Genomic DNA, 27,590 nt, shown 5'->3' with positions numbered 1-27,590 from the left:
GTATATTTTGTTTGCTGGACTGTTTGTACCACGAATAAACGCCAAGATCTGCTTTATCAAATTCCAAGTCTGCTGTGAACTGTGTCCAAACACACCCTACCCCGGGAAGATCCCTTACAATATATATATACACACACACTCTAAACTGCCTCTAACTAACATTCATTCATAACATTATATACGGCCACCACTTAAGCAGCCTTATATAGTATGGGGTGTGGACTTAGCCCCCTGAGCCATGATTGGCTAAAGGCACCCTGCCTTTGACCAATCATGGCTTTCACAGAAGAATGCTCTGTGGCCAAAGCATGCAGGTCAGTTGCATGCTTTGGCCAATCATTAGACATCAATGCACTGCAATCTTACAGTGCATTATGGGGAGTTCAGCAATCGAATTTGCCAAAAACACCCCATAAAGTTCGGTATTCGGCGAACACCCGATGTTCAAGTCGAACATTAGGCTCACCCCTACTTCATTAGGCTCATCCCTACTTATCACCTTCACGGTTCACGTGTCCCAAAGATTTTACATGTAGGGTCATTTTTTTTTCTGTAGGATGAGAAGTAACCATTCTGTGCTGTACCACCTAAATGATGTGACAACAGAGCGCAACAAGAAGGAGTGGAGAAGGAAAGCTGCATAACAATAGCTGTCATAGTGGACATTATTAGACAATCGTCTCCTGTATGCAGATGAATAAAACATGACAAAGGTTTGGATTTGTGGAATATTTTATTTTATTTCAGTCTTTGAGTCTCACCTCCTAAACTTTGGCTTAAATGCCAGTTATGTGTATTTCATTATTTACGGAGAAGCCACTGTGGAGTTGATTCTGTATTCCAAAACGAGTCCAGCCTTCGCGATCTTTCCCATGTGGTGCTAGATCTATGAACCTGCAAAAGGGTAGAAGATAATATATTGATACTAATCGAAATGACTTATCTGAAAAGGTAGGCAATGCAAATGGCGCCCTAATCTTGACAATCCAATTTTCTGGTACAGGGTAAAGATATAACTTGAGAAAGCTCTAATTTCTAAACATGCAAAACTGCCAAGGTCTGGGATATTACAAACAAGGCAATTGTTTTGGGGCTTTTTCACGCTTGCAACCAGGGAGCAGAGAAAACAGCCCTGACCCCCAACAGAATTCTAACATTTCAGCCTGACATGGTCTGTACACACGCTGCGATCACAATGCTTTGCTTCACGGCCGCGGTCATTTAATTCAATCTGCAGAGTTTTATGGGCAGCTCCGCCTGTCATATTCACCTATTGAGATCAGTGGGGCCACATCACAGCTACAAGCAAAGAGTTTTATAGTGCAGTCCCACAATGTAAAATTTCCATTTGACAATTAAATAATAAAAAAAAAAAACAGGCGGTGGCAGTAGCGCCTCTGGATTACCCGCCAGCTGCTGCTATACTGCCCTCTGCACAGTGATCCACTGCAAGTACGGGCATTACTGTCTGTCTGAAAGAGCCCTTAGAGGCCAATAATCTAAGCCTGAAGTATGTTTTTATTTTGGTGTAAACAATTCTTTATGTCCTGAGAGAGACATGAACGCTACCAATGTGAGCTTTGCAAATGCTAGTTGTATGACTGTAATACTGGTCCTTTAGCTTCAATTCAGAGTCACCACCTGAACAAGTGTGCAGAAAAGAACTTTGCTAATATGGGTGCTTATTTTAGATTAAATGTATTGAAGCCATTGGATCATATAACAGAAGGGTGATGCCACCAGCAATTTTTTATAAGATCGCCAATGGCAGCCCCTGTATTTCTATTAGAAAAGGTTTACAGTACTTTAAAGGCCCGGCTGATGTATCACATGTTTCTATGTTTCTACCTCTTCCTACTGGAATCAGAATATGCAAACGTTATTAAGTCTGCATATTCTAATTTGTGACCTCCTTATTAATGCTCATTATCAGTCCGGATTCAGAATTTCTTAAAGTCAACAGTTTTTTTATTTTATAACATGAATGCATTCTCTGCTATTAAAAACACTTTTCAATAGCAGTTGTTGCCCCCCCCTTAAACAGTGACCTGAGTCCATTCTTGATTCAGAGCTGTGCATATCTGCTGCTGCTCTTCTCCTCTCTATTTACTGGAGGCTCTGAGAGCAGTGGCAGCTATAGGTTCCTGCTGCTGTCAGTAAAATCCAGGAAAGAGGGAGCAGGGGCGAGGCTAAGCTGCACTATGTGTGTCTATGGATGCACACAGCCCAACTCAAGAGCGGAAGGGGCCAAGTGGTGAAGGGGGCGTTCAGAGAAGAGGCGGAGCAAAGGGCGCCAGCAGAGGACCCCAGAAGAGGAAGTAAGGGGCCACTCTGCAATACCCTTACAGTATAACATGTTTTTTTTTTTTATTTCATGGAAAAAAAGAGCCTTTACATTCACTTTATTCACTCATAATAAGCATACAGCAAATAAAGAGGGGGTGGGGGGACGTCTTCTTCTGTATGCTTGTTGTAAATCAGTGACTCAAAGTAGCAAGGGGGAGGATTTGACAAAGTTTTTCTCTGTTTGTCAAGATTTATCTCACTGAACAATAAAAGACGATTGCTCAGAGCTGGATTAACTCTTTGTGGCAAGACTGGGTTTATATCCACTTTAAGTTGAATATGTTTGTAAGTCGGAACAGGTCAATTTTTTAAGTGTCGCTACAGCCAAAAAAATCTATTTTTAAGTTTTTTAGGTAGCATAGGGAAGGGTTTTCACCCCTGTAACATTTGTTTTGCTGTCTGTGCCCCTGTTCAGAAGATTTCACCTCACTTTCTGTCCCAATGACAATTGAATTTAGAAAATTTGGGGTTGTTAGGGAAACAAGGACCGGTGATAAAGCATCAGTGGAGACACCCTTTTCCCATATTAACTCTAATGCCCCATACGCACAGTCAGTCGGAAAATCCGATTGTGTATGGGCTCCATCTGACTTTTTCCGTCTGATTTTCCGATGCACAATGTTTGAGAGCAGGATCTAAAAATTTCCAACAACATCCGGTCATTTAAATTCCGATCGTGTGTAGACAATTCCGATGGACAAAGTGCCACACATGCTCAGAATAGACTAAGATAAGAAAGCTATTGGCTACTGGCCTCTTTATATTCCCATCGTACGTGTTCTACGTCACCACGTTCTGAACGATTGGATTTTCCGACAACTTTGTGTGACCGTGTGTATGTAAGACAAGTTTGGGCCAAAATCCGTTGGAAAAAATCTGACGTATTTTGTTGTCAGAATGTCCGACCGTGTGTATGGGGCATTACAGGAGTGGATTTCCCTTCCTAGGGGTAGATTTCCTCTCACTTCCTGTTGTCTCCCTCTGTTTGTAAGTCGGATGTTTGTAAGTAGGGGACCGCCTGTACTCTCTTTATAAAGCACATCAGAAGCCTTATTTAGTAATTGCTGTTGAATTCTGAAGGTTGAAGGTAAAGTACCTTTGGTTGTAGTTGGTCAGGTAATGTTTTGGAGGCTCCTTCTCGGGCTGCATGTATTTCAGATTGTTGTTACTGAATCCAGATGGTTCCTACAAAAAAGGTCAACATTTCCTCATTTACATATAATAAAAAAAGCATTTCTCTCATTAACAAATATAATAAAACTGCCTATATACAGACCTTCTTCCCCACATATACTCTTCCTAAAAGATCCTCCTGCTTCATGCTGTTGCCAGGTCTGGAATCATCAGGTAGGGACTGCAGTTTATATGTAAATATAGACAGTGTAAAAAAAATAAAATCATTCCCGGTCATTATTGTAATTTTGCAGACAATTCTACAATAACCTGTTCAAGTAATTTCTCTGCATTGAGCAATAAAATATTTTTAAGGATAAAACATGTTAAATGATGTCACTTTTGGGCCCATTCCCATCTCTGGTAAGGTGTGTGCCATGGTTCATTGAAGTACCATTCACTTTTAATGGCATCCCAACACACTATTACAGCACCTGGTAATGGGGGGTTATTTACGAAAAGGCAAATCCACTTTGCACTACAAGTGCAAAGTGCACTTGAACATGCATGATCAGCGTGTTCAATGAGAGATGATCTCATATACATATGAGATCATCTGTCATCGCCGGTTCTCCCTCCTCACACACTGTCTCTGATGGACCGCTGCAGTGGTTAGTGAAAAAAAAGAAAGAAAATAAAGTGCCATGTGTCCCCTCTGCCACGTGTCCCCAGTGCCACCTGTCCCCAGTGCCACCTGTCAATTGAAATTGCTCTGAAAGTGCAGTTGGGGTAGATCTGAAATGAGGGGAAGCTCTGCTGATTTTATTATCCAATCATGTGCAAGCTAAAATGCTGTTTTTTTTATTTTCCTTGCATGTCCCCCTCGGATCTACAGCGACTGCACTTCCAAGTCCACTTCCATTGCAATTTCAAGTGCATGTTGCACTTGTAGTGCAAAGTGGATCTTCCTTTAGTAAATTAACCCCCAATGTGCCTCACGTAATAGAACATTTTTGTCTGGTAGATATACTGATTTACATATGTATTGCAGAGATTATATGGAACCACCAACCAAAGTCAACTCCCTGAGGAAGACCTGAAAGCAGTTGAAATGCGTCAGTGTTTTGTTGATGGTGAATTTGTGTACTAATTATACACATTGGTGCTCCAGTCACAAATTTGTATTTAATACAATTGTAGCTTTTGTGTTTCCAAGCACGACTATGTTGTATTACATTGTCTCTGTTGCTTCAGGGTTTATTTTAATGTTGTCTAAATAAAATGATGGACCAATCTGTGTCTGGTTGGTTGCATTTGAGGCCAGAGAATATATAGGGGACCTGTCACAGTGTTCTATCAAGAAGTACCTCCCGTCTGATGGTTCTGCGCATGTGCAGTACCAAACATCAATCCAGCTCATATGTTGATCAGCTGGCGTGACGTCAACACAGCGCATGTGCAGATTGTCTGAGGCAAAACTGGCTACAAGGGCGAGTTCAGAGGGTGGTGATAAATGGAGAGAATTCGGAATGGTCAGGGGTATACAATGGATATACAGGGATATACAATGTAATACTGACATATAATCACACACATAAGTTGGACTTGTGTCTTTTTTTCAACCTCATCTACTATGTAACTATATATTAACCGACGCTATGCAAACAGTGGGGGAATGTAGTTGTCAGATTGAACCTCCCTGTTGTGGGGTGGGTTGTGGGTGTGTTGAAGGGTGGGTTTTGTATGTGTTGCAACCTGCCCTTAGACACAGCCAAAACCCGCCATTCAGCACACCAAAGCTGCTCTGCAACACTGACAAAACCCACCCTTCAGCACACTGACAATACCTGCCCCGCAACAACGAGGCACAATCTGACAAGTACATTCTCCCTCCGCTGTTTGCACATTTTTGAATACTGCCTGTCAAATACTGTCTCCTGTAGAAAAATGCTTTAGCCGATCTACGCATGCGCTGTGATGATGTCATACCAGCTGATCAACATATCAGCTGGTGTGACGTTTTTTTACTGCACATGCGCAGACCCATCTGAGGCATTTTCAACAGGAGGCACTCCTTGATAGAACGGCTCACGCTGTCACCAGAGATATGGTTTATCCCTTGTGATAGCAATAAATTTAATACCAAAAATATATATATATTTAAAGGCAGTGTAAAAAAAAGTTTTAGATAAAAATTTTTTTTTTAAAGAATCCCTGTCCTTACGCACAAATGTGAATGCATAGGTAAGTCCAGCACACACATGTAAACGTTGATCACACCACACCATACCACCGAGGTATCGTTTCAAATGTCAGAATAAGAGCAATGATTTTAGTGCCAGACTTCTTGTGTAGCTCTAAATTAGTAACCTGTAAAGGTGTTTAACCACTAGGTGTCCACGCTATAGCAGAAAGACGGCTGCAGCGCGGATGCCATTTCCCGGGAGGCCATCCCTGGACATCCTCCTGTTTACTTCCGCAATGCGCGCTCCCGTGGGCGCTCATCAGGGGGGAAGTTCTGTGCTGGCCGTGTCCCTTGGACACAGCCAGTCACAGATCGCTGTAAATGGCCAATCACAGCGGCCGTTTACAGCATGATCGGCGTGTTCAATGAGAGATGATCTCATATACATATGAGATCATCTGTCATCGCCGGTTCTCCCTCCTCACACACTGTCTCTGATGAACCGCTGCAGTGGTTAGTGAAAAAAAAGAAAGAAAATAAAGTGCCATGTGTCCCCTCTGCCACGTGTCCCCAGTGCCACCTGTCCCCAGTGCCACCTGTCAATGCCTTCTGTCCCCAGTGCCATCTGTCCCCAGTGCCACGTATAAGTGCCATCTTTCATCAGTGCCACGTATAAGTGCCAGCTGTCATCAGTACCATGTGTCGTCAGTGCCACATAGTGCCATCTGTCATCAGTGCCACATCAGTGTCACGTGTCATCAGTTCCACATATTAGTGCCATCTGTTATCAGTGCCACATGTCATCAGTGTCACATATTAATGCCATCTGTCATCAGTGCACCGTAAAAGTGCCATCTGTCATCAGTGCCACATATTAGTGCCATCTGTCATCTGTGTTACATGTCATCAGTGCCACGTATCAGTGCCATCTGTCATCAGTGCCACGTCAGTGTCACGTGTCATTGTCCTGGTGCTCCAGGGCCTTAAAAAGTGTAATAGGTAGTCAACAAGTTAGATTTGTCATTTATGCTCCTAGAACATGTGATGGCGCTCCCTGCATGTTGGGCCTCTCTATGTGGCCAGGCTGTGGAAAAGTCCTACACATGTGCTATTGTAATACTCAGGAGGAGTAGCAGAACGTATTTTGGGGCATTATTTGTGGTATACACATGCCATGTGAGAGAAATGACCTATTACAATGACAATTTTGTGGGAAAAAAATCTTCATTTTGCAAAGAATTGTGGGAAAAAAATTACATCAAAAACCTCACCATGCTTCTTAGTAAATACCTTGGAATTTCTACTTTCAAAAAAGGGGTCATTTGGGGGTATTTGTACTTTCCTGGCTTGTTCCGCAAAAAATGAGATAGGCGACCACTACATCAGATGTGATCAATTTTTTTATGATTGTCACCACAGCTTGTACACTCTCTAACTTTCACAAAGACCAAATAATATCCACTAATTTGGGTTATTTTTTACCAAAGACATGTTGCAGTATAAATGGTGGCAAAAAATGTATGAAGAAAAATTAATTTATAGCGCAAAAAATTAAAAACCCAGAGGTGATCAAATACCACCAAAAGTGTGTATGTGTATGAAAAAAGGACAAATCCATTTGGGTACAGTGTTGTATGACTGAGTAATTGTCATTCAAAGTGTGAGAGCACTGAAAGCTGAAAATTGGTCTGGTCACGAGGGGGGTTTAAGAATGTGGTTAAAGAATCTTAAGTGTGGAGAATTTTAAATACAATAATTTGGCCCCATTCCAAGGGCATATAGAATTGTAAATCGTGACATGTTAAATATCTATTTACTTGGTGTAACATCATCTTTTATATTTTACTAAAAAAAGGGTATTATGTGGTGTTTGTGTGCAATAATATTCCTTAATAAATTCCTTAATAAAAAGTGTGGAATTGCACAGAGCGGTGCCAAGCATCCTCTTCTTGAGTCCCCCATCGGCGCTCCTCCTCTTCATGCATTAAAGTAAAAAATGATTAGGCCATTATCTTTTTTTTATATTCAACAAAAGATCCTGAATTACATATTAGCCATGAAAACAGCAAGGACTAAATCTTACACTGGTATGAAGTACTTGATCTGTTTCTCTGGTGAAACCACTGTCTCTTTCAGAGTTCCTGGCTAATGCTGGAAGTGGCTCTCTTCCCTGCAAACAGTTGGAATTGAATGAAGCATGAGCATACATAACTTTACCATGATATAATAGCATTACTATTGTAAAAAAATTATATATATATATATATATATATATATATATATATATATATATATATATATATATATATATATATATATATATATGAACTGGGCCCAAAGCATGAGGATGGCTGAATTTTTCAATCTTGCATAGCAAGATGGCGAGATATTCATTCCACCACTGTTCCAAGCATTGCTCTCCTTTCTGGTCACTGGAATCATAATTAACTGTAATCCTCCTATATTTTACACAATATAAATAATAATCTATTATACCTCTAATGCTGCGTACACACGATCTGGAAAAAGCTATGATGGTTTTCCCGACAGGATTTCGCTCAAGCTGTCTTGCATACACACGGTCACACCAAATTACGACCGCCAAGAATGAGCTAACTTCCAACCCGTATGTCGGGACTATAAAAAGGAAGTACCCAATAGCCAATATCTTCCATCTCGTAGTTGAATCTGAGCATGCATGAGTTTTTGCGCGTCCTAATTGCATACACACGATCGGAATTTCTGATAGAAAGATTTTCCGTTGGAAAAATTGAGAAAATGCTCTCAAATTTTTGCTGGCAGGAATTCGCCCAGCTAAATTCCGATGGAGCATACACACAGTCACATTTTCCAATGAAAAGCTCTCATCGGTCTTTTGCTGGGCGAATTTCCGACCAGTGGTGGCTGGTGCTCAATATTTTGGGGGGTTTGGCAAACCAGCGCCACCACACCCCCACCCCGGGCGTAAAACAGATGGGACGATCGGCAATCTCCAAACCCCCCCGGAGAAGATAGACGGGATGATCTGTGATACCTCAACCTCCCACAGGAGACAGACATGAAGGCGGCTATTGCCACACAAGTGGGTGGGCTCAGAGCGCAGTGCTCTGTGCCCCGAGACCACACTTTTTTAAGGCCAATTAAAGCCTCAGGCTCTAATTGTGTGCTTCGAACAAAAAAAAGCTGTTGAATACCATGCGTCTGGCACCCTGCATGTAGATTAGGGGCAGGACGCCTGGATCAGGGGGCGGCGCCCCTGCTCTCCTAATGGACTGGCCTGCAACTGATGGGTAAAGCTGGGGATTCAGATGTGAAATCTTGTCACTTGAGGCTCCAAGAGTTATAGGTGTGTAATTAAGCCAAAATGTAGAACTACCAAGCAAAGGGGCCCGATCCAGGGTTCCAATGGCATGGATTTACAACCTAAAGGGACTTTGCATACAATGTGGTATGGGTGCAACCACAAGAAGGATTAGAGAGCAGATCACAACTGCATGGCCAATTGAGGTTAGATACTACAAATGAACATTCTAATCAACCTTCATGGTTAAGTAGCAAAAGTGTGTAACAAGAAGTAGTAGCACCGAGACGGGAGTGGAAACAGCAGGTGACCAGGGACTTGGAAGTGAGGGAACAGTTATCAGTTCAAGTTCCCCACTTGGTGGCAAGGTCTCCACATTGGAACCTGCTGTGGTACAAATATTGTTCATGGACCAAGCCTGGGTTCATGGTATGCAAGGCTTTGTCCCCAGTTAAATGAATGTGTCCCTGATTTCTTCCAGCTTTAATAAAGGTGTCAGGGACCCAGGGTAATTCATCTTAGCAACATTTCTGTGACTGGTGTGGAGCAAGAGGAGGAAGGGTAAGATTGTGCCTGATCCCTGCTGTGTCTGGGGTTATTGATGATGTCACATGCTGATATCATGTTGGCTACCTGATCTCTCTATTGACATGTGTAGACGTTTTTTTGGGAGGTAGGGATATATATAGGGATATATATTATGTCTTCTTGCTCTTCCTTGTCAGAGTGCCCTGCAATGCACAACTGGTCTGGAGGTTGGTAAATCAAAACTAAACTAGGGGACAATGGCAGAACAAAGGAGTGGGAAGGCATCCAAGAGGAGCAACTGCCCTGTGCATAGTGTTTTAGCGTAGGGGAGGAGCCATTGTATTCTCCCGGTGGGAGGAGGGGAGTGCCATCCCCGCTGGGAGAAGACAATTATTATTGCTAGAGGCTATACTACTACGTTGACGTCATCCAGGGGCCCCTGGATGACGTCAATGTATGAAGAAATGCATAGGGCCGAGCGATACGCTAACGTCACTGTAATCCTCGAGTCCCTGAAGGACAGGTTTTTGTAAGTGAGCCAGCTGACGCATTCTTTTTAAGGCATTATATATGCATCTTTGATATAAGTGCAACCTTTATTTTACCACGCATCCGGGAAAGTATTCACAGCGCTTCACTTTTTCCACATTTTGTTATGTTACTGCCTTATTCCAAAATGGATTAAATTCATTATTTTCCTCAAAATTCTACAAACAATACCCCATAATGACAATGTGAAAGAAGTTTGCTTGAAATCTTTGCAAAGTTATTAAAAATAAAAAACAAAAAAAATCCCATGAACATAAGTATTCACAGCCTTTGCTTAATTCTTTGTTGCTACAAGCTTGGCACACCTATTTTTGGGCAGCTTCTCTCATTCTTAGCAGGACCTCTCAAGCTCTGTCATGTTGGATGGGGAGCATCCATGCACAGCCATTTTCAGATCTCTCCAGAGATGTTCAAGTCTGGGCTCTGGCTGGGCCACTCAAGAACATTCACAGAGTTGTCCCATAGCCACTCCTTTATCTTGGCTGTGTGCTTAGGCTCGTTGTCCTGTTGGAAGATGAACCTTTGCCGCAGTCTGAGGGCCATAGTGCTATGGAGCAGGTTTTCATCAAGGATGTCTCTGTCCATTGCTGCTTTCATCTTTCCCTCGATCCTGAGAAGTTTCCCAGTTTCTGCCGCTGAAAAACATCCCCACAGCATGATACTGCCACCACCATGCTTCACTGTAGGGATGGTATTGGCCAGGTGATGAGCGGTGCCTGGTTTCTTCCAGACATGACACTTGCCATTCAGGCCAAAGAGTACAATCTTTGTTTTATCAGACCAGAGAATTTTGTTTCTCATGGTCTCAGAGTCCTGCTGGTGCCTTTTGGCAAACTCCAGGTGGGCTGTCACCTGCCTTTTACTGAGGAGTGGCTCCCGTCTGGCCATTCTACCATACAGGCCTGATTGGTGGAGTGCTGCAGAGATGCTTGTTTTTCTGGAAGGTTCTCCTCTCGCCTCAGAGAAATGCTGGAGCTCTGTCAGAGTGACCATCGGGTTCTTGGTCACCTCCCTGACTAAGGCCCTTCTCCCCCTATAGCTCAACTTAGCCAGGTGTGCTATTGTCACACAACTGGGTGGGCTCGGTTCACAGTGCTCAGCGCCCCAAGCTCACCCTTTTTTGAAACCTATTAGAGCCTCTGGAAAAGCATTCCGATTAGCCACTGAGGAGGAGGGAGGAGATGTAAGCCGCCGTGATGCATGCGGAGGAAAGCAGGGGTCTGATGAAGGAGCCGTGCGTGCTCCGCAATGCATTACTGACCACCACCTTTACCTGAAGTTACATCGGCATGTGTTCCAGCTTGGTTCCAGAACCTGGGATCACTTCATCTCATCTTCAGGAATCCATGTCACCAAGGACTCTGACAGCTGCTGGACGGCTCTCTCTCTCCCCCAGACAGACCAGGAATACAGCATTTCCCATGAGGACTAATCATTATATGCCTATGACCTCTTGTAAGTGTGTTTAATTCAATTGTGCCTGTAAACATTTTTTTAACCACTGCACTTAGAGGCGCCTTTCTCTTTCCTTTATGACCCTTCAGAGCTGCTTCTTCTCTACAAAGTGCTGTCTTCAGTGCCATCTCTCCACTTGCTGTCTTCAGTGCCATCTCTCCTACAAAGGACTGGATACCCAGCCTCACCAGAGCGCCCTCATCTCTCCCTCTTTTCTGGACCCCCGGATTACAAACACATAAATCGAAAACACAATTAAGCGTATACCTGCAATAAGGAGCTTGGCAGAAAATCAGTCTTGGCGATGCTGAGTCCCATCAATCGGTGATACCCCTTCTGCAAAAAACAAAAACAAATGTGAAGCTGACAGCGCTAGCTTTATCACAAATGCAAATAACATATATTAAAGTGGTTGAAATTTGAACTTTTACCTACAGGTAAGCCTATAATAAGGCTTACCTGTAGGTAAAAAAAAAAATCTCCTAACGCCGTATGGTTTAGGAGATATTCCCCTCGCAATGAGCAGCTGACAGCAGTGGCACATGCACACAGGGGATTCTTGGCTGAAAGCCCGGCAGATGCCGGACCTTGCCGGAAAAAAGTTTCCCACGAACATGCACGGAAGTGACAACACCGTGGCTCCAGCCGGGGCCTCGTTCTGAGGTAAGTATTTCATAATGAGCTAGTATGCGGTGCATACTAGCTCATTATGACTTTTGCCTTGCAGGGGTACACAAAAAAAAAAAAAAAAGTGTCAGCGGGTATACAACCTCTTTAATAACTAGACTAGATTTAGATATATTGCAGCATACCGTATGTGCATTGTAAGCCTAGCTGCTGAATGAATATTATTTTTTCTGTAGCTCTTTTTTTGTTATGTATTTAAATTTTCAAGCCTGATACTTTTCTACACTGGCTCATTCACACCTATGCATTGGCAATTCAGCTTACTTTTAATTTGTGATTTTTAATAAACGTTATAACGTGCTATCACACCAATTTAGAACAAAAATAAAAACATACAGCAAAGCAACCCAGTGATATGAACACAACATATTTCATACAATTAGGATCATGTGCATCTGCATTTTAGTGCATTGCAGCAGTACAGTGTGAACGGGCCCTCACCCACTACCTTGCAATGCAACAGGGGCATTGTCACCCCAATGGGCATGATCCTGGGGCACTACTTCAGACTGGCAACCAGTGGCGGGCCATTCATATGGGATTCAGGGGTGCTGCCCCCCTAAACCATGTGCCCAGCCCCTAATCTACATGCATGGATTCCAATGAGGTATTTTTTTTTTTTTAGAAGCACATGATTAGGGCTTGAGGCTCTAATTGGCTTAAAAAAACAGTTTGGATCAGGGCACAGAGGAAGTATTTGCTATTGTCTTCCTGATTCTCCTCTCGGCCAATCAGGAAGCAGGTCATGAGACCCATCACTCTATTGGTCGTGAGGAGAAGCAATCCTATTGGCCGCCTAGGAGGAGGGAGATGGCGCGCAGCGCAAGCTGTCGTGATGCTGAGGAGCAGGAGACGCAGGGGAAGCTGCCGCTCGGAGGATGCGCTGCCCGCGACCTAGGTGGGGTAAGTGCGAAACCGACCCACCGACCGGGGGGGTTTTGGGCTGTGGGTCATTGTTTGCTCCCCCCCCCCCCCAAAAAAAATATAACACCAGCCGCCACTGCTGGCAACCCTTCAGATCAGCTCATAAGAGGAGGAGAAAGAATTAATTTCATTAGAAATGTGAGTGACTCTCACTGCTCACCACCCTAGCCGGTACAGCTAAAGGAACTCACCCAGAGGTTAAAATAAAAAAATATATATTTTTAAAAAGTGAAATGCTTTCACATTATGCAATGCACACAGTGAAACAGATGTTCTTTAAAAGAGAAATATGGCAAAGCTTTTTTGGTCCTTCTTCTCTTTTGTGTCACAGGCGTGCACTTACTTTTGCACTCCTGTGACCCAGAATCAGCCGACAGTTGTTATTGAGCCGCTCCAGGCTCAGGAAGGAGCTGAACCATATTGTCAGGATCCATCCCAGCTGCCTGATTGTCAGGTCACCTTGAGGCCAGGTGACAGATGCACACCGTAGGGATCAGGAGTACACCGCAAGGTTGTGGACCCTACGGCTGACTGCTGCGGACGGGAGACAGGTCCCACCGGGGTTAGAGCGTAAGATTCCCTGAGGCGTGGAGTCTAAGAGCCAGCAGGTGTTCACCAGAGCCTCAAGTGGTGAGGATGGACTTGTCTGCAACTGGCTCCAGGTCGTGACCCCCAGGGTTCCCCAGCTCACACCCACAGTAGGCAACAGGAGGATAGGGATGGTGAGGGACAAAGCCAAGGTCGGGGCCACAAGCAGACAGAAATAGTCAGGGACACGCCAAAAGGTCAGGATCACAGGCAAACAGGGATAGTCAAAGAAACGCCAAAGTCGGTAACGGAACAACAGAAGAGCACACGGCAGGTAACAGGAAGCTAACACACAAAGGAATACACAATGGTTGATCAGCAGGGATGGCCTGCAGTGCACAGGTTAATATAGAGTTCTCTGATAGGAGCTAGGGTGGAGTCATGCCAGAGGATGGATTACAAAAGCAGTCAGGTGAGGGTCGGCTGGTCTCTAGAGATAAACACATGGAAACAGGTAAGCAGACCAACTCTATTGCATAACCATGACACTAATTAACAGCTGGCTCCAGCTCTCGGCATGTGGCTTAAAGCTAGAGCCCGCGGTGGCCGCCCCTCTCTGCTCCAGTGAGCACTGGAGGGGCAGAGAAGAGACCCGGTGACTGACAGTCATTGCTCTCCGCTCAGAGAAGACCGCAAACTGAGCGATCAGCTATGTGATTGCTCAGTTCTCAAGTTGATATGGGACAGCTGCAGCATGTATGTCTATTTTTTTTTTTATAACCACAAACCTCTCCATTACAGTAGATGGTTCCAACACCTCATAAAGGTGCATTCCAGGATCATCAGATAAAAGGTGTGTGGGGTAATGCCCAAATGCCTATGGGGGGGCAATACTCTGTAAATCTCAATATTTCATTTACAGTTATATTTGTAGTGTACCTTTACCCAGACAGACAAACCTCCAGGGGTACACCAACTACTGGTGTAATGAGCCTGTACTGGGTGTGTTTTGGAATTTCTCCCCTATCACAAGAAGGGGTTCCCACATCACCAGACAAACAAAAGGGGCTCATACTGTACAGCTATGACTGGATAAAAACGGAAGTACTGCGCAGGAACTTTGCTTTCTGTAAGTACCTCAAAGGTTTCTGATTAAATAAGAGTTTTAAAAAGGGTTTGCATTTAAATTGTTATCTTTTTAATATCCATGGCAGTAAATAGAACGCTTGCATTATCAATTTTACCGGCACACGGTGCTGTGAATGTGGATCATGGGTAATGGGTTCCATGGCTGACCCCTCAGTGAATCCGGAATTTTCCATCGCTCCGATAACAGAATTTTGAAAGGTGCCTAGAAATAACAGGAATGCGGGTGATAACAGAATCATGATACAGTGTTCACTTTTTTGCTCTTGTTACTGGAAAATATACTGCCTTGATATGTGACCGAGCCTGGCAAATATACAACCCATATCCTATAAGTCCGAGGCACTTCAGGTTCAGTGGACCCCTTATACCAAAGAATTAAAATCTGTGCCAAATCATCAAATGTACATAAAAGTCTGTTTACTGCATTATTAAATGAGTTATATATCTTAAAGCGGAGTTCCACCCTAAAGTGCTCATCGGAACCCTCCCCCCCTCCAGTGCCGCAGTTGGCACCTTTCAGGGGGAGGGGGGTGCAGATACCTGTCTAAGACAGGTATTTGCACCCACTTCCGGGCATAGACTCCCACTGGAGTCTATGCTTCTTCCTGTCCCACCGCTCTGTCTGCTGGGACACACAAGGGTCCCAGAGACAGCTCGGACCATTTCCATTGCGCTGTACCCTCACCGAGAATGGCGACGGCAGACGCCGAGAGCCTCGGCTGCCGACATCGCTGGACCTTAGGAAAGGTAAGTGTCCATTTATTAAAAGTCAGCAGCTGTAGTATTTATAGCTGCTGGCTTTTAATAATTTTTTTTAGGGTGGACTCCCTCTTTAAGTAAATACATATATACACGTAAATATATGCCAAGTAGATGTTCATGTAGGCAAATTACAAGTTACATAGCTTTACTGCTATTTACTTTTTAGTTTTCAGTTAAAGCGGCGTTCCAGGCTTTTTATGTTTATTAAAAGTCAGTAGCTACAAAAAGTGTAGTTGCTGACTTTTAATAAACAGACACTCACCTGTCCCACGATCCAGCGATGTGGCCGAATGGAGCCTCGCTCCTCTCCGCCGGAGCCTCCATTGCCACTCTGGGCACCCGGCTGTGACAGCTTTTGGCCAGGCGATCTCCTGGGACCTGTCACGTGTCCCAGGAGATCACCTAGAGGGAGGGGCCGCCTAAGGCGAAAGGAGTAGTCGCCTTGGCGGTCCCTGGGAGGAAGGATGAAGTGGGACAGGAAGTCCCCACTCCTAACGAAGCCCCCACTCCCCCCCAAAAATGAGCATGTAAATGTGGCATGTAAAGGGGCAAGGAGTGCTTAAAGCGGTTCTTCACCCTAAAGGGGAAGTTCCGCTAATCTTATCCCTCCCCCCCTCCGGTGCCACAATCGGCACCTTTCAGGGGGGAGGGGGGTGCAGTTACCTGGATAATCCAGGTAACTGCACCCACTTCCGGCCAGACCGCCGCAGACCCCCCGCAGACGCTCCGCCCCCCCCCCCGTTGTGTTCTGGGAAACACACAGTTCCCAGAGACACAGCGGGGGACCATAAGAGACGCGCAGCAGTCGGGGGCCAGTGGTATGTCGGGGGCCAGTCTGTGGATGTTGGGGGCCAGTCTGTGGATGTCGGGGGCCAGTGGTATGTCGGGGTTCAGTCTGGAGATGTGGGGGCCGGTCTGTGGAGTATGTGGGGGTAGGTCTGTGCAGGATGTGGGGGGGGGGGGGCGGTCTGTGGATGTCAGAGGGGCACCAGATGTAAGGAGGGGCTCCGCTGATGGACACAGATGTGAGGAAGGTACCTCTGATGGGGCACCTGATGTAAGGACAGACTCCGCTTGGGACACCTGATGGCATCTGGTGGCAGGCAACGTGGCTAGTGACGCGCGCATGGCTCCCACTGATTCTGCATTATGGTGAGTTGAATGATTTCATTTTATATTACAATGTAATAATAGAAATAATGCGCTTCAATCATCCTGACACCATAACAATCATGGCGCCGGGAAGATTGAAGCGCCAACACCAGGTATTTGGAGTATCTTTATCTGCTGATTGTCAAACTCTGGAAAACACATATTGCTATTGTGGTGTAGGATCGTGGGGCTGCTGTCCCTCCTTTCCCTCTCCATCCCGCATTCATCTCAGACTCTAACCACACCCCTTTGAGCCACGCCCCATGTAAGCCACACCCACTATTTTACGTAAACCACACCCACTTTTTTTTTTCTTTACAATGTTGGCAACTATGATAGACCCTTCAGCAGCCAGCAACAATAGACCCCTTACTCAACAGTAGACCCCCCCAGAACAATAGACACCTCACTTAACAGTCGACCCCCCTCCCCCGGAACAATAGACACCTCCCTCAATGGCAGATCATCCCCAGCAACAATAGATTCTCCCACCAGCAACAACAGACCCTTCCAACTATAGACCCCTCCCAGCAACAATAGATCCCTCAGCAGATAGGATCAATAGAATCTCCAGCACCCCTTGCCATTACATACTTTCAATGCTAGAGGTGCCAGGACTGTGTTCTCCTGCATACCTACTGAAAAAAAACCTGATTGTGACTAATAAAAAATAAATTTGTACTGATCCCAATGGCTTGGCGCTCTCATTCTTTCACTCTGTATACATTAACCTGGAACAAGGATAAAGATAAGTCATTTTGACACTTTTGTGACTGGACCTTTGACTGATAAAGTGACACCGAGCAACACACATTATTAAAAGGAGGCCAGCAATGGAGGTCCCTGTACTTTTCTTATGATGGGATAACCTAAATGCCAGCTGTATTATGTATGCTATTCTGGTGCAGTCTGCATTTGGAACCTCATGAATATACAGCTTATGGTTCATATATTAATATGACACGATTTGTCAATCACATAATGGTCTGATCCATATAGTTGTATATAAAGCACTTTTTATCTTTCAAAAAGTGTTTCCCGTTGCTAAACCTTTCATCCAATTTCTAAATTGCTGCATTTGTACATTTTAAAAGCCAATATAAAGGAATAGTAGTGGTAAAAAAAGTCCTTGTGGATTGAATTAACCTTTTTTTTGGTTAATTCTCCTTTAAGGGGGAGTGTCCTATGCCTACATACATTTGCTAGTAGGTGTCCCTCATTCCCATCTCAAAATGTTGGGAGGTATGCACTTACCTAGTGTGATTTAATAGCTTTGCAATGGCTGCTGGGTAGACTTGGAAACTTAAAGAGGGATTCCACCCAAAAAAAAAATATTAAAAGCCAGCAGCTATAAATACTACAGCTTCTGACTTTTAATAAATGGACACTCACCTGTCCCGGGTTCCAGCGATGCCGGCAGCCGAGGCCGATCGATCGCTCGGCCCTCGGCTGCTGCCGCCACCATTCTAGGTGAGGGAATCAGGAAGTGAAGTGAATCGGCTTCACTTCCCGGTTCCCTACTGCGCAAATGCGCGAGCCGCGCCGCGCAATAGGAAATCTCCGCGCTGTCACTGGGACCCGTGTGTGTCCCAGCAGACAGCGCGGCAGGGCAGGAAATGGCGTAGACTCCCGTGGGAGTCTATGCCCGGAAGTGGGTGAAAATACCTGTCTTTGACAGGTATCTCCACCCCCCTCCCCCCTGAAAGGTGTCAATTGTGACACCGGAGGGGGGGAGGGATCCACTTTAGGGTGGAATCCCGCTTTAAGTGAAGAGACTTGCTGTCATCCTAAGTCCCAAAAGAATGTGCAAAGCTAGCTGATGATTTACCTGCCAGGATCCAAAGATATGTGAAAAGTCAGTGGATGGAAGAACCCCCACATTTCATTTAGTGACTCACCTGTATGATGAGGTGATTGTACATTGAATTTGGTTTTGTATTCTGTGGACATAAAAGATGGACCCTATGGAAAATAGGAAAATTCACATTGTTAGAGGCGGAGAGAAGCTGAACACTATTCTATTCTGTACAATACAGTCAAGGAAACATCCTCATAATCGGTCTCAATTTCCATCACTTCTGTTAGTATTTTAGTTTTAGGCAACTAGAGGAAGCTTAGATTTGCCTTCAGATTTTGCTATTCTATGTCCCCCATTAGTTAGACCCTCCTTCACTTCCTATGTGGTCAAAGAGCAACTCCAGCCAAAACTTTTTTAAGTTTTGGGCAGACTGAAGAAGGGTTAGAACCTTTGGGTGGTTTTCTTTGCTGTCTGTGTCCACACTGGGGAGACTTTTGCATATTTCATCACATTAGGCGACCCGTCAGAATGTGTAATGGAAGTGACTTTTTGTCACCGCCATCTTGCTACACCCTGTACTCCTCCATAGTAAGGATACACTGAGAAGGGGGAAAGTGGACATCTTGTTACACCCACCGGAGTTTTGCATTTTACACTTATTTTTAACAGAAAAGTGAGTTTATATATTGAAGTACAGTAGTTAGAACTCCCTCTCACTGGTTAGATGTTACATTTTAAAAGCAGCAAACTTCTGTAAGATTAGCAAACCTGTGAGATGAGAAGGCTTGCTGCTGCTTTTAAGATTCAACATCTAAGTCAAACGGAGTTCTAAGTACTGTATTTCACTATATAAACTCACTTTACTGTTAAAAATAAGTGTAAAATGCAAAACACAGGTGGGTGTAACAAGTTGTCTGCTTTCCCCCTTCTCACTGTATCCTTACTGTGGAGGAGTGTGGGGTGTAGCAAGTTGGCGGTGACGGAACGTTCTGACACATTCTGACGGGTCGCCCAATCTGATGAAACATCTGCACTAAAGACACATAGGAAATAAGAATCCTACCTTAGCCCAATTTATCAGAAGGCTGGTATCATGAAATTACAATGACAGCATGCTAAATTATTAAATAATTCCTTATTATGAAGATAATCAACAAGTTAAGCACAGGCTTAAAGCAGATCTTCACTCAACCAGCACTGACTATTTTTAATCCTTATGCTGCTAACATTAGTAAATAGGAAAGTTTATCATATTTATTTGTTTTAAACTTTTATTTTTACATTTCTTCAGTTATTTCCTGGTTTCCAGGCCTAGGCAAATGTCATACATTCCAGGCGTTTTCAGGAGGGGAGGGGAGGAGAGGAGGGGTTTTCTCAGCACACTCTCCTGCATACATGCTTGAGCTAAGGGCAGATTGATTCCAGTAAGTAAATGCTTCATGAATAATATTCAATGGGAGTGTTCTCAAAGAGATTTCTCAGCAGAATAAAGAATGAAAACATATATGGATAGGGGAGTTTGCTTTGAATGTTAAAAATTAAGTAAATAGCATTTTGGTTTATGGTGCTCAGATGCAGTGTAGTTCCTAACAGTTCCCCGTCTCATGTAGTCATGTGCTGGGATTAAAATAAGTCATTTACTGGTTCAAACTGCCCTTCTTGTCTGAGAGATCCACAGTTCTGAAAGTTCTGAATGCAATTTTCTGGGTTTGGCACTGCATGCCCATATCCAACTGGCATTGCCTATCACATTCTGGTTGTCAGGCAGCTAAAGATGCAATCTGCTCAATTCGAAACAGTGGCGGCCCATACATCAGGGGTGCAGCGCCCCCCCCCCCCATCCATGTGATCTATATGCAGGGTGCCCGATGCATGAATTCCAATGGGGGAGGGGGTTTGAAGCATGTGATTAGAGCCAGAGGCTCTAATAAGCTTCAAAAAAGGGTGGGCTTGTGGCTCAGATTGCGCTCCGAACCCACCCAGCTGTGTGAGAGTGAGTAATTATTCGCTATTCTCACACTGATCCTCCTCCCAGCCAATCAGGAAGCGGGTCATGAGACCCATTACCTGATTGGCCAAAAGGCGTTGAGATCTGATTAGCCACTAGGAGGAGGAGGGAGGAGACGCTGGGAACTGAGGCCCAAGCCTGAAGAGAAGCCGCCGCTGCTGCCCACTGCTCACTGCCGCGAGATGGGGTAAGTGTCCTGACTGATTAACTGACCGATGGGAGGGGGGTGAGCAGCATTGTTAGTTTTCAAACCCTCTCACACATATATGCATGCATTAAAGTATAGGTGTACTTTTAGCCTAAAAAGTCAATACAGGTTTCCCCACCCCCCTCCTATCTAAACTCAAAGAGAGACATTAAATGCATCACTGGCCTGCTTAAAGTGATACTAATCACGCACTGTCTAATTTACATTGTCCCTTCTATTTCTGTATATGGATGATGGCACAGTAATTATTTTATTAAAAATAAAAATAAATCTAAGTACCTTTTTCCTGATATTCAGCTGTCACATGACCCAGATATTTCCCAGCCTGTCTGAATGGAAACATAAGCAGGAGGAGCTTCTAGTCCTCTGCTGCTGGTCATATGTTAAAAAAAAAATAGCCTTTGGAATACAGAGTTCAAATAAATAATGAATAACAATAAACTGTTTAAAATTGTCATAAAAATATATGTTTAAAAATCAAAGCTTTATTATTTTTTGGCAATAACATGGTGTGGGTGGATTTCTGCCAGTCACAGGTTGTGTCACACCCCTCCAGCCTATCTTAGAATAAGAGGAAGGTGACGCCTCCATCAATCTACATGTAATATCCCACCCCTATTGTGTTTAGCAGTTAGTGAGCATGGAGGAGGGAGAAAGGAGTGGGCTGTCATTTACCACTATGTATAATGTCCACATGTGTGACTCTATAGTCACATGGGCTGCTCAGATGTGATAGGGATAGGGCGGAAATACTCAGTATAGAAACTCACTGAAAACTGAGCATGTGCAAAGCTGCCAACACTGCTCTGCAAAATCCCTAGCTGGGATATTTATTATTATTATTATTATTATTATTAACGATTTAAATAGCACCAACAGTTTACACAGTGCTTTACAATGTAGAGGGGGGACAGCACAATTACAGTACAATATAGAAGGAACAGGATGGTCCTGCTCATAGAGCTTACATTCTAATGGAGGGTTGTGGTGGTACAAAGGGTAATAGATGCGGGAAATTATTTGATGGGATTGTTAGGTGGGTGTGGGATAGACTTCCCTGAATAAGTGAGTTTTCAGGGATCTCCTAAAGGTGGACAGGTAAGGGGCTGATCGGATATACATGGGATAAGGAATTCCAGAGGATGGGAGAGGCTCTGGAGAAGTCCTGAAGACAAGCATGAGAGGAGGTAACAGGGGAGCTGCTAGAGAGCAGGAGGTCCTGGGAGGAGCGGTGGGGACAATTTGGGCGATATCTGCATATGAGGTTGGTGATGTAGCTGGGGGTGATGTTGTGGATGGCCTTGTATGTTGTGGTTAGCATTTTGAATTTTATACGGTGGGGTAGGGGATATGAACAGAACGAGGAGATCAAGAGCAGCAGGATCAACCAGGTTTTTGCAGATTACAGAAAACGAATCTCATAGGGACTGTGTATAAACAGCATGTAATGCACCATTTATTGATCGCTTTTTTATGATGTGGGTTTAGTGACATTTTAAGACTGCCTAGGCAGTATTTACAATCATTTTCTACCAAGGCCAGTGTTACAATGCAAAGGCATGACTACTGACTCCATAAAGATGATGGGTTAGCCCAACATAGTAGGAATAATAGCACCATTTTTTTTTAACCCAACCATATCTGCAAAAATAAAAAGCATTTAGCTAGAGATACACAATAAGCTCCCACCTAACATGCAGACTGCAATTATTACAGATCCTTGGGATCCCCTAAAAAAGTTCACCATAATGCTAATTTTCAACCATTCTAATTATTTGCATCAAACAATAATACATTATTACTATTAAAGTCCCTGCAAATGACAAGAATAACACAAAAATTTCCAGAGTTTATTGTTACAGATGTTGAGGCAAATTGTCTATTTCTAGCAGTAATTATATAATATTCATCTTTATCTTCTCTACAACTCACATGTCGGAGATTTTCAACCTCAGGGGATCCTTTTCCATGAGGCATAAGCAGCAGAGGTCGATGTTGTGGTGGGATGCCAGCAATGACTCCAGAACTGTGATCCCGTGTGTTAAAGTGCACAGTCTTCACCTGTCAAAATCCGGGTAAAAAACTCATGAGATCATCCTGGCAAAACAGATTAAAGAAAGGCCGCACTGAAAAAATCTATACATTAAAATTGCTGACCACTTTCTTGAAGATGCTGCTTGCTTGGCTGTCCCTGGCTTACCATGTCTTTGACCCAGAACAGAACACAAAGTCAGAAATCCTGATCTGCAGGCTTGTTCCAGGCCAGTGACTTGCAGAGTATTGAAGCCATTGGAGCAGCATTATAGTAAGGTAACATGTATTTTCAGTAGGAGAGGTGAGCAATAGCAGACCCACCATTCTTTTAGTACATGTAGATGATTTGTCAAAGTGTAATTTTCCCTATGAAAACCTGCTAACGACTGCTGAGGCAAGGGGAGCTGAAGACGAGGGGGCTGCTGCACCTGTAGTAGAGGTGTGAGGGCCACACCAAATGACCTGGGGGGTCGGATTCACCCCGCAGTTCTTGTGTTTGACAAGCTTGGGGAGGAGAAACACCAGTAGACTGGTCTTCCCAGTAAATGACTGTACGGATGTAGCAGGGAGGGGGTGTGTCAGGACAAGTCTGATCAATGGAGGAGAGCTGGCTGAGTTCTCAGCACAGCAGAGAACTGACCACTGTGTGCTGTCACGCCTGGTGTGGTCAGTTTTTAATAGGAAAGCAGAGGGACTGGCAGGAACACCAGGGATTTCACACGAAGGAAGAAATACAAAAAGAGCAGGATACTTTTTCAAGTACATGGTACAGCAGAAACATGTCAAGGATATGAAATGTTAGGTTGACATATTTTTTAACGATCACTAAAAAGATCATTGGTGTCATGTTGATGGCTCTATCAAGTGCTGTTGGCTCCAAAACTATGCAGGCACAATCAGATAAGAGGTCATCACAGCTTGAGGATTCCCTAGCAGCCTAGAGGAAGTCTAGGAATCCACAGAACTAGACCTCCAAAACGCTGAATTCCCAGAAGACAGTCTCATAGTTTAGTCATAACAAGCTCACTTAGAGCATGAAAACCCAAAGTTCCAACATAACAAACTATAAATCGTACACGTTATTGTGTATTACCTATCTATGAGGTTAGGAGCACTGAAGGGGACAAGGCCATGACCATCAGGCCTGTAGCCTTACTGAAGCCTTGCTCAAAATTCCCCAACAAGTCTCTGACCCAGATAAAGCATAAGGACCAGGACTTCCGACTTTGCTTCAACTTTCCTGATCTACTTACTTGTTGTAGGTTAGCAAATACTGTTGTCAGAAAGTCAGCATAAAAACTAGGTAAATAGATTTTTCAAACAAGTGGTGTGGGTTTCCAGAAGACGGAAACCCCCAGAGCAAAGTGAGGCTCTCTGAGAAACAATAACCATCGAAATATATATATTACAAAAATGTATTGAGTACAAAAACGTGTCTACCATCCAAAATGCATACATTTATTATAAATGAGTCACTGGACCAAAATATGTGGAAGAATTTATAGATGCCCTTTATATAAAAAAAAAAAAAAAAGATAGAAAATGCAAGTGGGTAAATACCCACAATTGTGTAGTACTCCACCTATCCTGATAAACACTGAATTTGGGGTAGGACATAAATACACAAAAGACTTGTGGTAACAAACAACATGTAACATGTAGACACCGTCCGGACGCCCGTAGGATCCGACACTAGTCCCGGTCTGGCAAATTTGTCTATAGACTAAAATAATTTGGCCACAAAGGCTATAACCCAAATCTATTAAATAATTCCGGGGCCAGTGTCCGATGCCCCCCGGTGGCTCGAGCCAATAATAGAAAAAAAGGAAAGATGATAGGACAGATTTTTCAGAAGTGAGTAGAAACGGCAGGCCCCATATTGTTCTTTTGAATGGTTTACTTCAAGTGTATGTAAGATGGTTAAGATGCCTGTCATTATCATTTTCTGTGGATGTCCCTTTAGGGAGATTTCCTCCAGCAATGATGTACTCACCGTCTGCCACTACCCTGAAAACCTGGGAGTGGCGTGCATCTCACTGGTCAGAATCTACATAGGTGTCTCGTAAATCCCACCCCACCGCGTTTCACTGGCATTGGTATCTTCAGGAAGCTGCTGAAGCTTCAGGAACCATTGTGAAATAACAAAAGTGATACATGCATGTTTATTGGGATTTTTTTTTAATTGGGTTGCTCTACGATGTTGCTTTGCAGTCTTTTTTATTCTTCCAATGAGCATTTGAGAGTCCAGTGGTAGTAGGGAGATTCATAGTGGCATGGGAGGTGGAGGTCCTGATATACCCAAGTGCAATGTATGATCCACTTATTATTTGGGTCATATTATCCAGTTAATATCAGTTTGCATGGAGAGAGGTGCACAGTCACTGAGAGAGTACACTGTGGCACTGGAGGTGCATGGAATTTGTGGAGCATGCTTATCTGTCTACTACAGTCAGGTCCATAAATGTTGGGACATCAACACAATTCTAATTTTTTTGGCTGAATACACCACCACAATGGATTTGAAATGAACAAGATGTGCTTTAACCACAGACTTTCAGCTTTAACTTGAGGGTATTTACATCCAAATCAGGTGAACAGTGTAGAAATTACAACAGTTTGTATATGTACCTCCCACTTTTTAAGGGACCAAAAGTAATGAGACAATTGGCTGCTTAGCTGTTCCATGGCCAGGTGTGTGTTATTCCCTCATTCCATTTACAAGGAGCAGATAAAAGGTCCAGGGTTCATTTCAAGTGTGCTATTTGCATTTGGAATCTGTTGCTGTCAACTCTCAATATGAGATCCAAAGAACTGTCGCTATCAGTGAAGCAAGCCATCATTAGACTGAAAAAACAAAAGAAACCCATCAGAGAGATAGCAAAAACATTAGGTGTGGCCAAATTAACTGTTTGGAACATCCTTAAAATGAAAGAACGCACTGGTAAGCTCAGCAACACCAAAAGACCCGTAAGACCACGAAAAACAACTGTGGTGGATGACCGAAGAATTCTTTCCCTGGTAAAGAACACTCTCCAGGAGGTAGGTGTATGTGTGTCAAAGCCAACAATCAAGAGAAGACTTCACCAGAGTGAATACAGAGGGTTCACCACAGGATGTAAACCATTGGTGCGCCTCAAAAACAGGAAGGCCAGATTAGAGTTTGCCAAACAACATCTAAAAAAGCCTTCACAGTTCTGGAACAACATCCTATGGACAGATGAGACCAAGATCAACATGTACCAGAGTGATGGGAAGAGAAGAGTATGGAGAAGGAAAGGAACTGCTCATGATCCAAAGCATACTACCTCATCAGTGAAGCATGGGGGTGGTAGTGTCATGGCATGGGCATGTATGGCTGCCAATCAAACCGGTTCTCTTGTATTTATTGATGATGTGACTGCTGACAAAAGCAGCAGGATGAATTCTAAAGTGTTTCGGGCAATATTATCTGCTCATATTCAGCAAAATGCTTCAGAGCTCATTGGACGGCACTTCGTAGTGCAGATGGACAATGACCCGAAGCATACTGTGAAAGCAGCCAAAGAGTTTTTTAAGGGAAAGAAGTGGAATGTTATGCAATGGCCAAGTCAATCACCTTACCTGAATCCGATTGAGCATGCATTTCACTTGCTGAAGACAAAACTGAAGGGAAAATGCCCCAAGAACAAACAGGAACTGAAGACAGTTGCAGTAGAGGCCTGGCAGAGCATCACCAGGGATGAAACCCAGCGTCCGGTGATGGCTATGCGTTCCAGACTTCAGGCTGTAATTGACTGCAAAGGATTTGCAACCAAGTATTAAAAAGTGAAAGTTTGATGGATGATTGTTAATCTGTCCCATTACTTTTGGTCCCTTAAAAAGTGGGAGGCACATATACAAACTGTTGTAATTCCTACACCTGCTTTGGATGTAAATACCGTCAAATTAAAGCTGAAAGTCTTCAGTTAAAGCACATCTTATTAATTTCATTTCAAATTCATTGTGGTGGTGTATAGAGCCAAAAAGATTAGAACTGTGTCGATGTCCCAATATTTATGGACCTGACTGTATATTTTGACACTATTGTTGGAAACTGATTGTGGGCTATAGAGTATATAGCCTGGTGGATTTGCATTCACTGTAGAATTTTTGCACTATAGTTTGTATTTATGACACTTAGGAGTTGATTTTCTAAAAATCAAATAGAATACAAGCTTAGTAAATGAGGTAAAGCTTCACTTTGCAAAGAATACCCAATCACGTGCAAGGAAAATCGAAAAAAAAAAACAACGCATTTTTACCTGCACGTGATTGGATGATGGAAGCCAGCAGAGCTTCTGCTCATTTACTAAGCTCTAGAGTAACTGCACTTTGCAAAGATTTGCCTTTAGTAAAGCAACCCCTCATGCCGCGTACACATGAGCGTAATGTCCGACAGAAAAAGTCAGACAGGAGCTTTTCATCGTATATTCCGATGGTATGTATGCCCCATCTGACTTTTTACGTCGAAAATTCTGACAAACCTAGAAATGGAACATGTTCTAAATATTTCCGTAAAAAACGCTTGTCTGTATGCTGCTCTGACGGACCAAAAACGACACATGCTCTGAAGCAAGTACGAGATGGAAGCTATTGGCTACTGAGTATTGAACTTCCTTTTTCTAGTCCTGTCGTACGTGCTGTACATCACCGCGTTCTTGACAATCGGACTTTGGTGTGACCTTGTGTATGCAAGACAGTTTCAGCAGAATTCCGTCAGAACTCCGTTGGAAAAAGCTTCAGAGTTTATTCTAATGGGAAAACCGGTCGTGTGTACAGGGCATTAGTGATTGATTTTGAAACCTAGCGCTATTCACATTTATATATGTTTTGTTGGATTTGTGT

General features: G+C 43.7%; 1 protein-coding gene across 1 annotated transcript in view; it reads right to left on the bottom strand.

The window, feature by feature from the left end:
* Positions 1–714: 714 nt before the first annotated feature.
* SAXO4 (stabilizer of axonemal microtubules 4) overlaps positions 715–27,590 on the bottom strand; it is a 41,049-nt gene continuing 14,173 nt past the window's right edge. The window contains exons 4-11 of the mRNA XM_077460831.1: positions 22,626–22,754; positions 18,578–18,641; positions 14,861–14,967; positions 11,745–11,813; positions 7,728–7,814; positions 3,623–3,700; positions 3,443–3,531; positions 715–894 (exon numbers count right to left, since the gene is read on the bottom strand). Coding sequence (XP_077316957.1) covers positions 777–894; positions 3,443–3,531; positions 3,623–3,700; positions 7,728–7,814; positions 11,745–11,813; positions 14,861–14,967; positions 18,578–18,641; positions 22,626–22,754 — 741 coding nt within the window. The 3' untranslated portion in view covers positions 715–776. The remainder of the gene's footprint in view (positions 895–3,442; positions 3,532–3,622; positions 3,701–7,727; positions 7,815–11,744; positions 11,814–14,860; positions 14,968–18,577; positions 18,642–22,625; positions 22,755–27,590) is intronic.

The sequence above is a fragment of the Lithobates pipiens genome, unplaced genomic scaffold (genome assembly GCF_037356315.1).
Source record: "Lithobates pipiens isolate NorthernLeopardFrog02 unplaced genomic scaffold, aLitPip1_a1.2 Scaffold_10, whole genome shotgun sequence".
NCBI lineage: Eukaryota > Metazoa > Chordata > Amphibia > Anura > Ranidae > Lithobates > Lithobates pipiens.
This window is presented reverse-complemented; position numbering and strand designations above follow the sequence as displayed.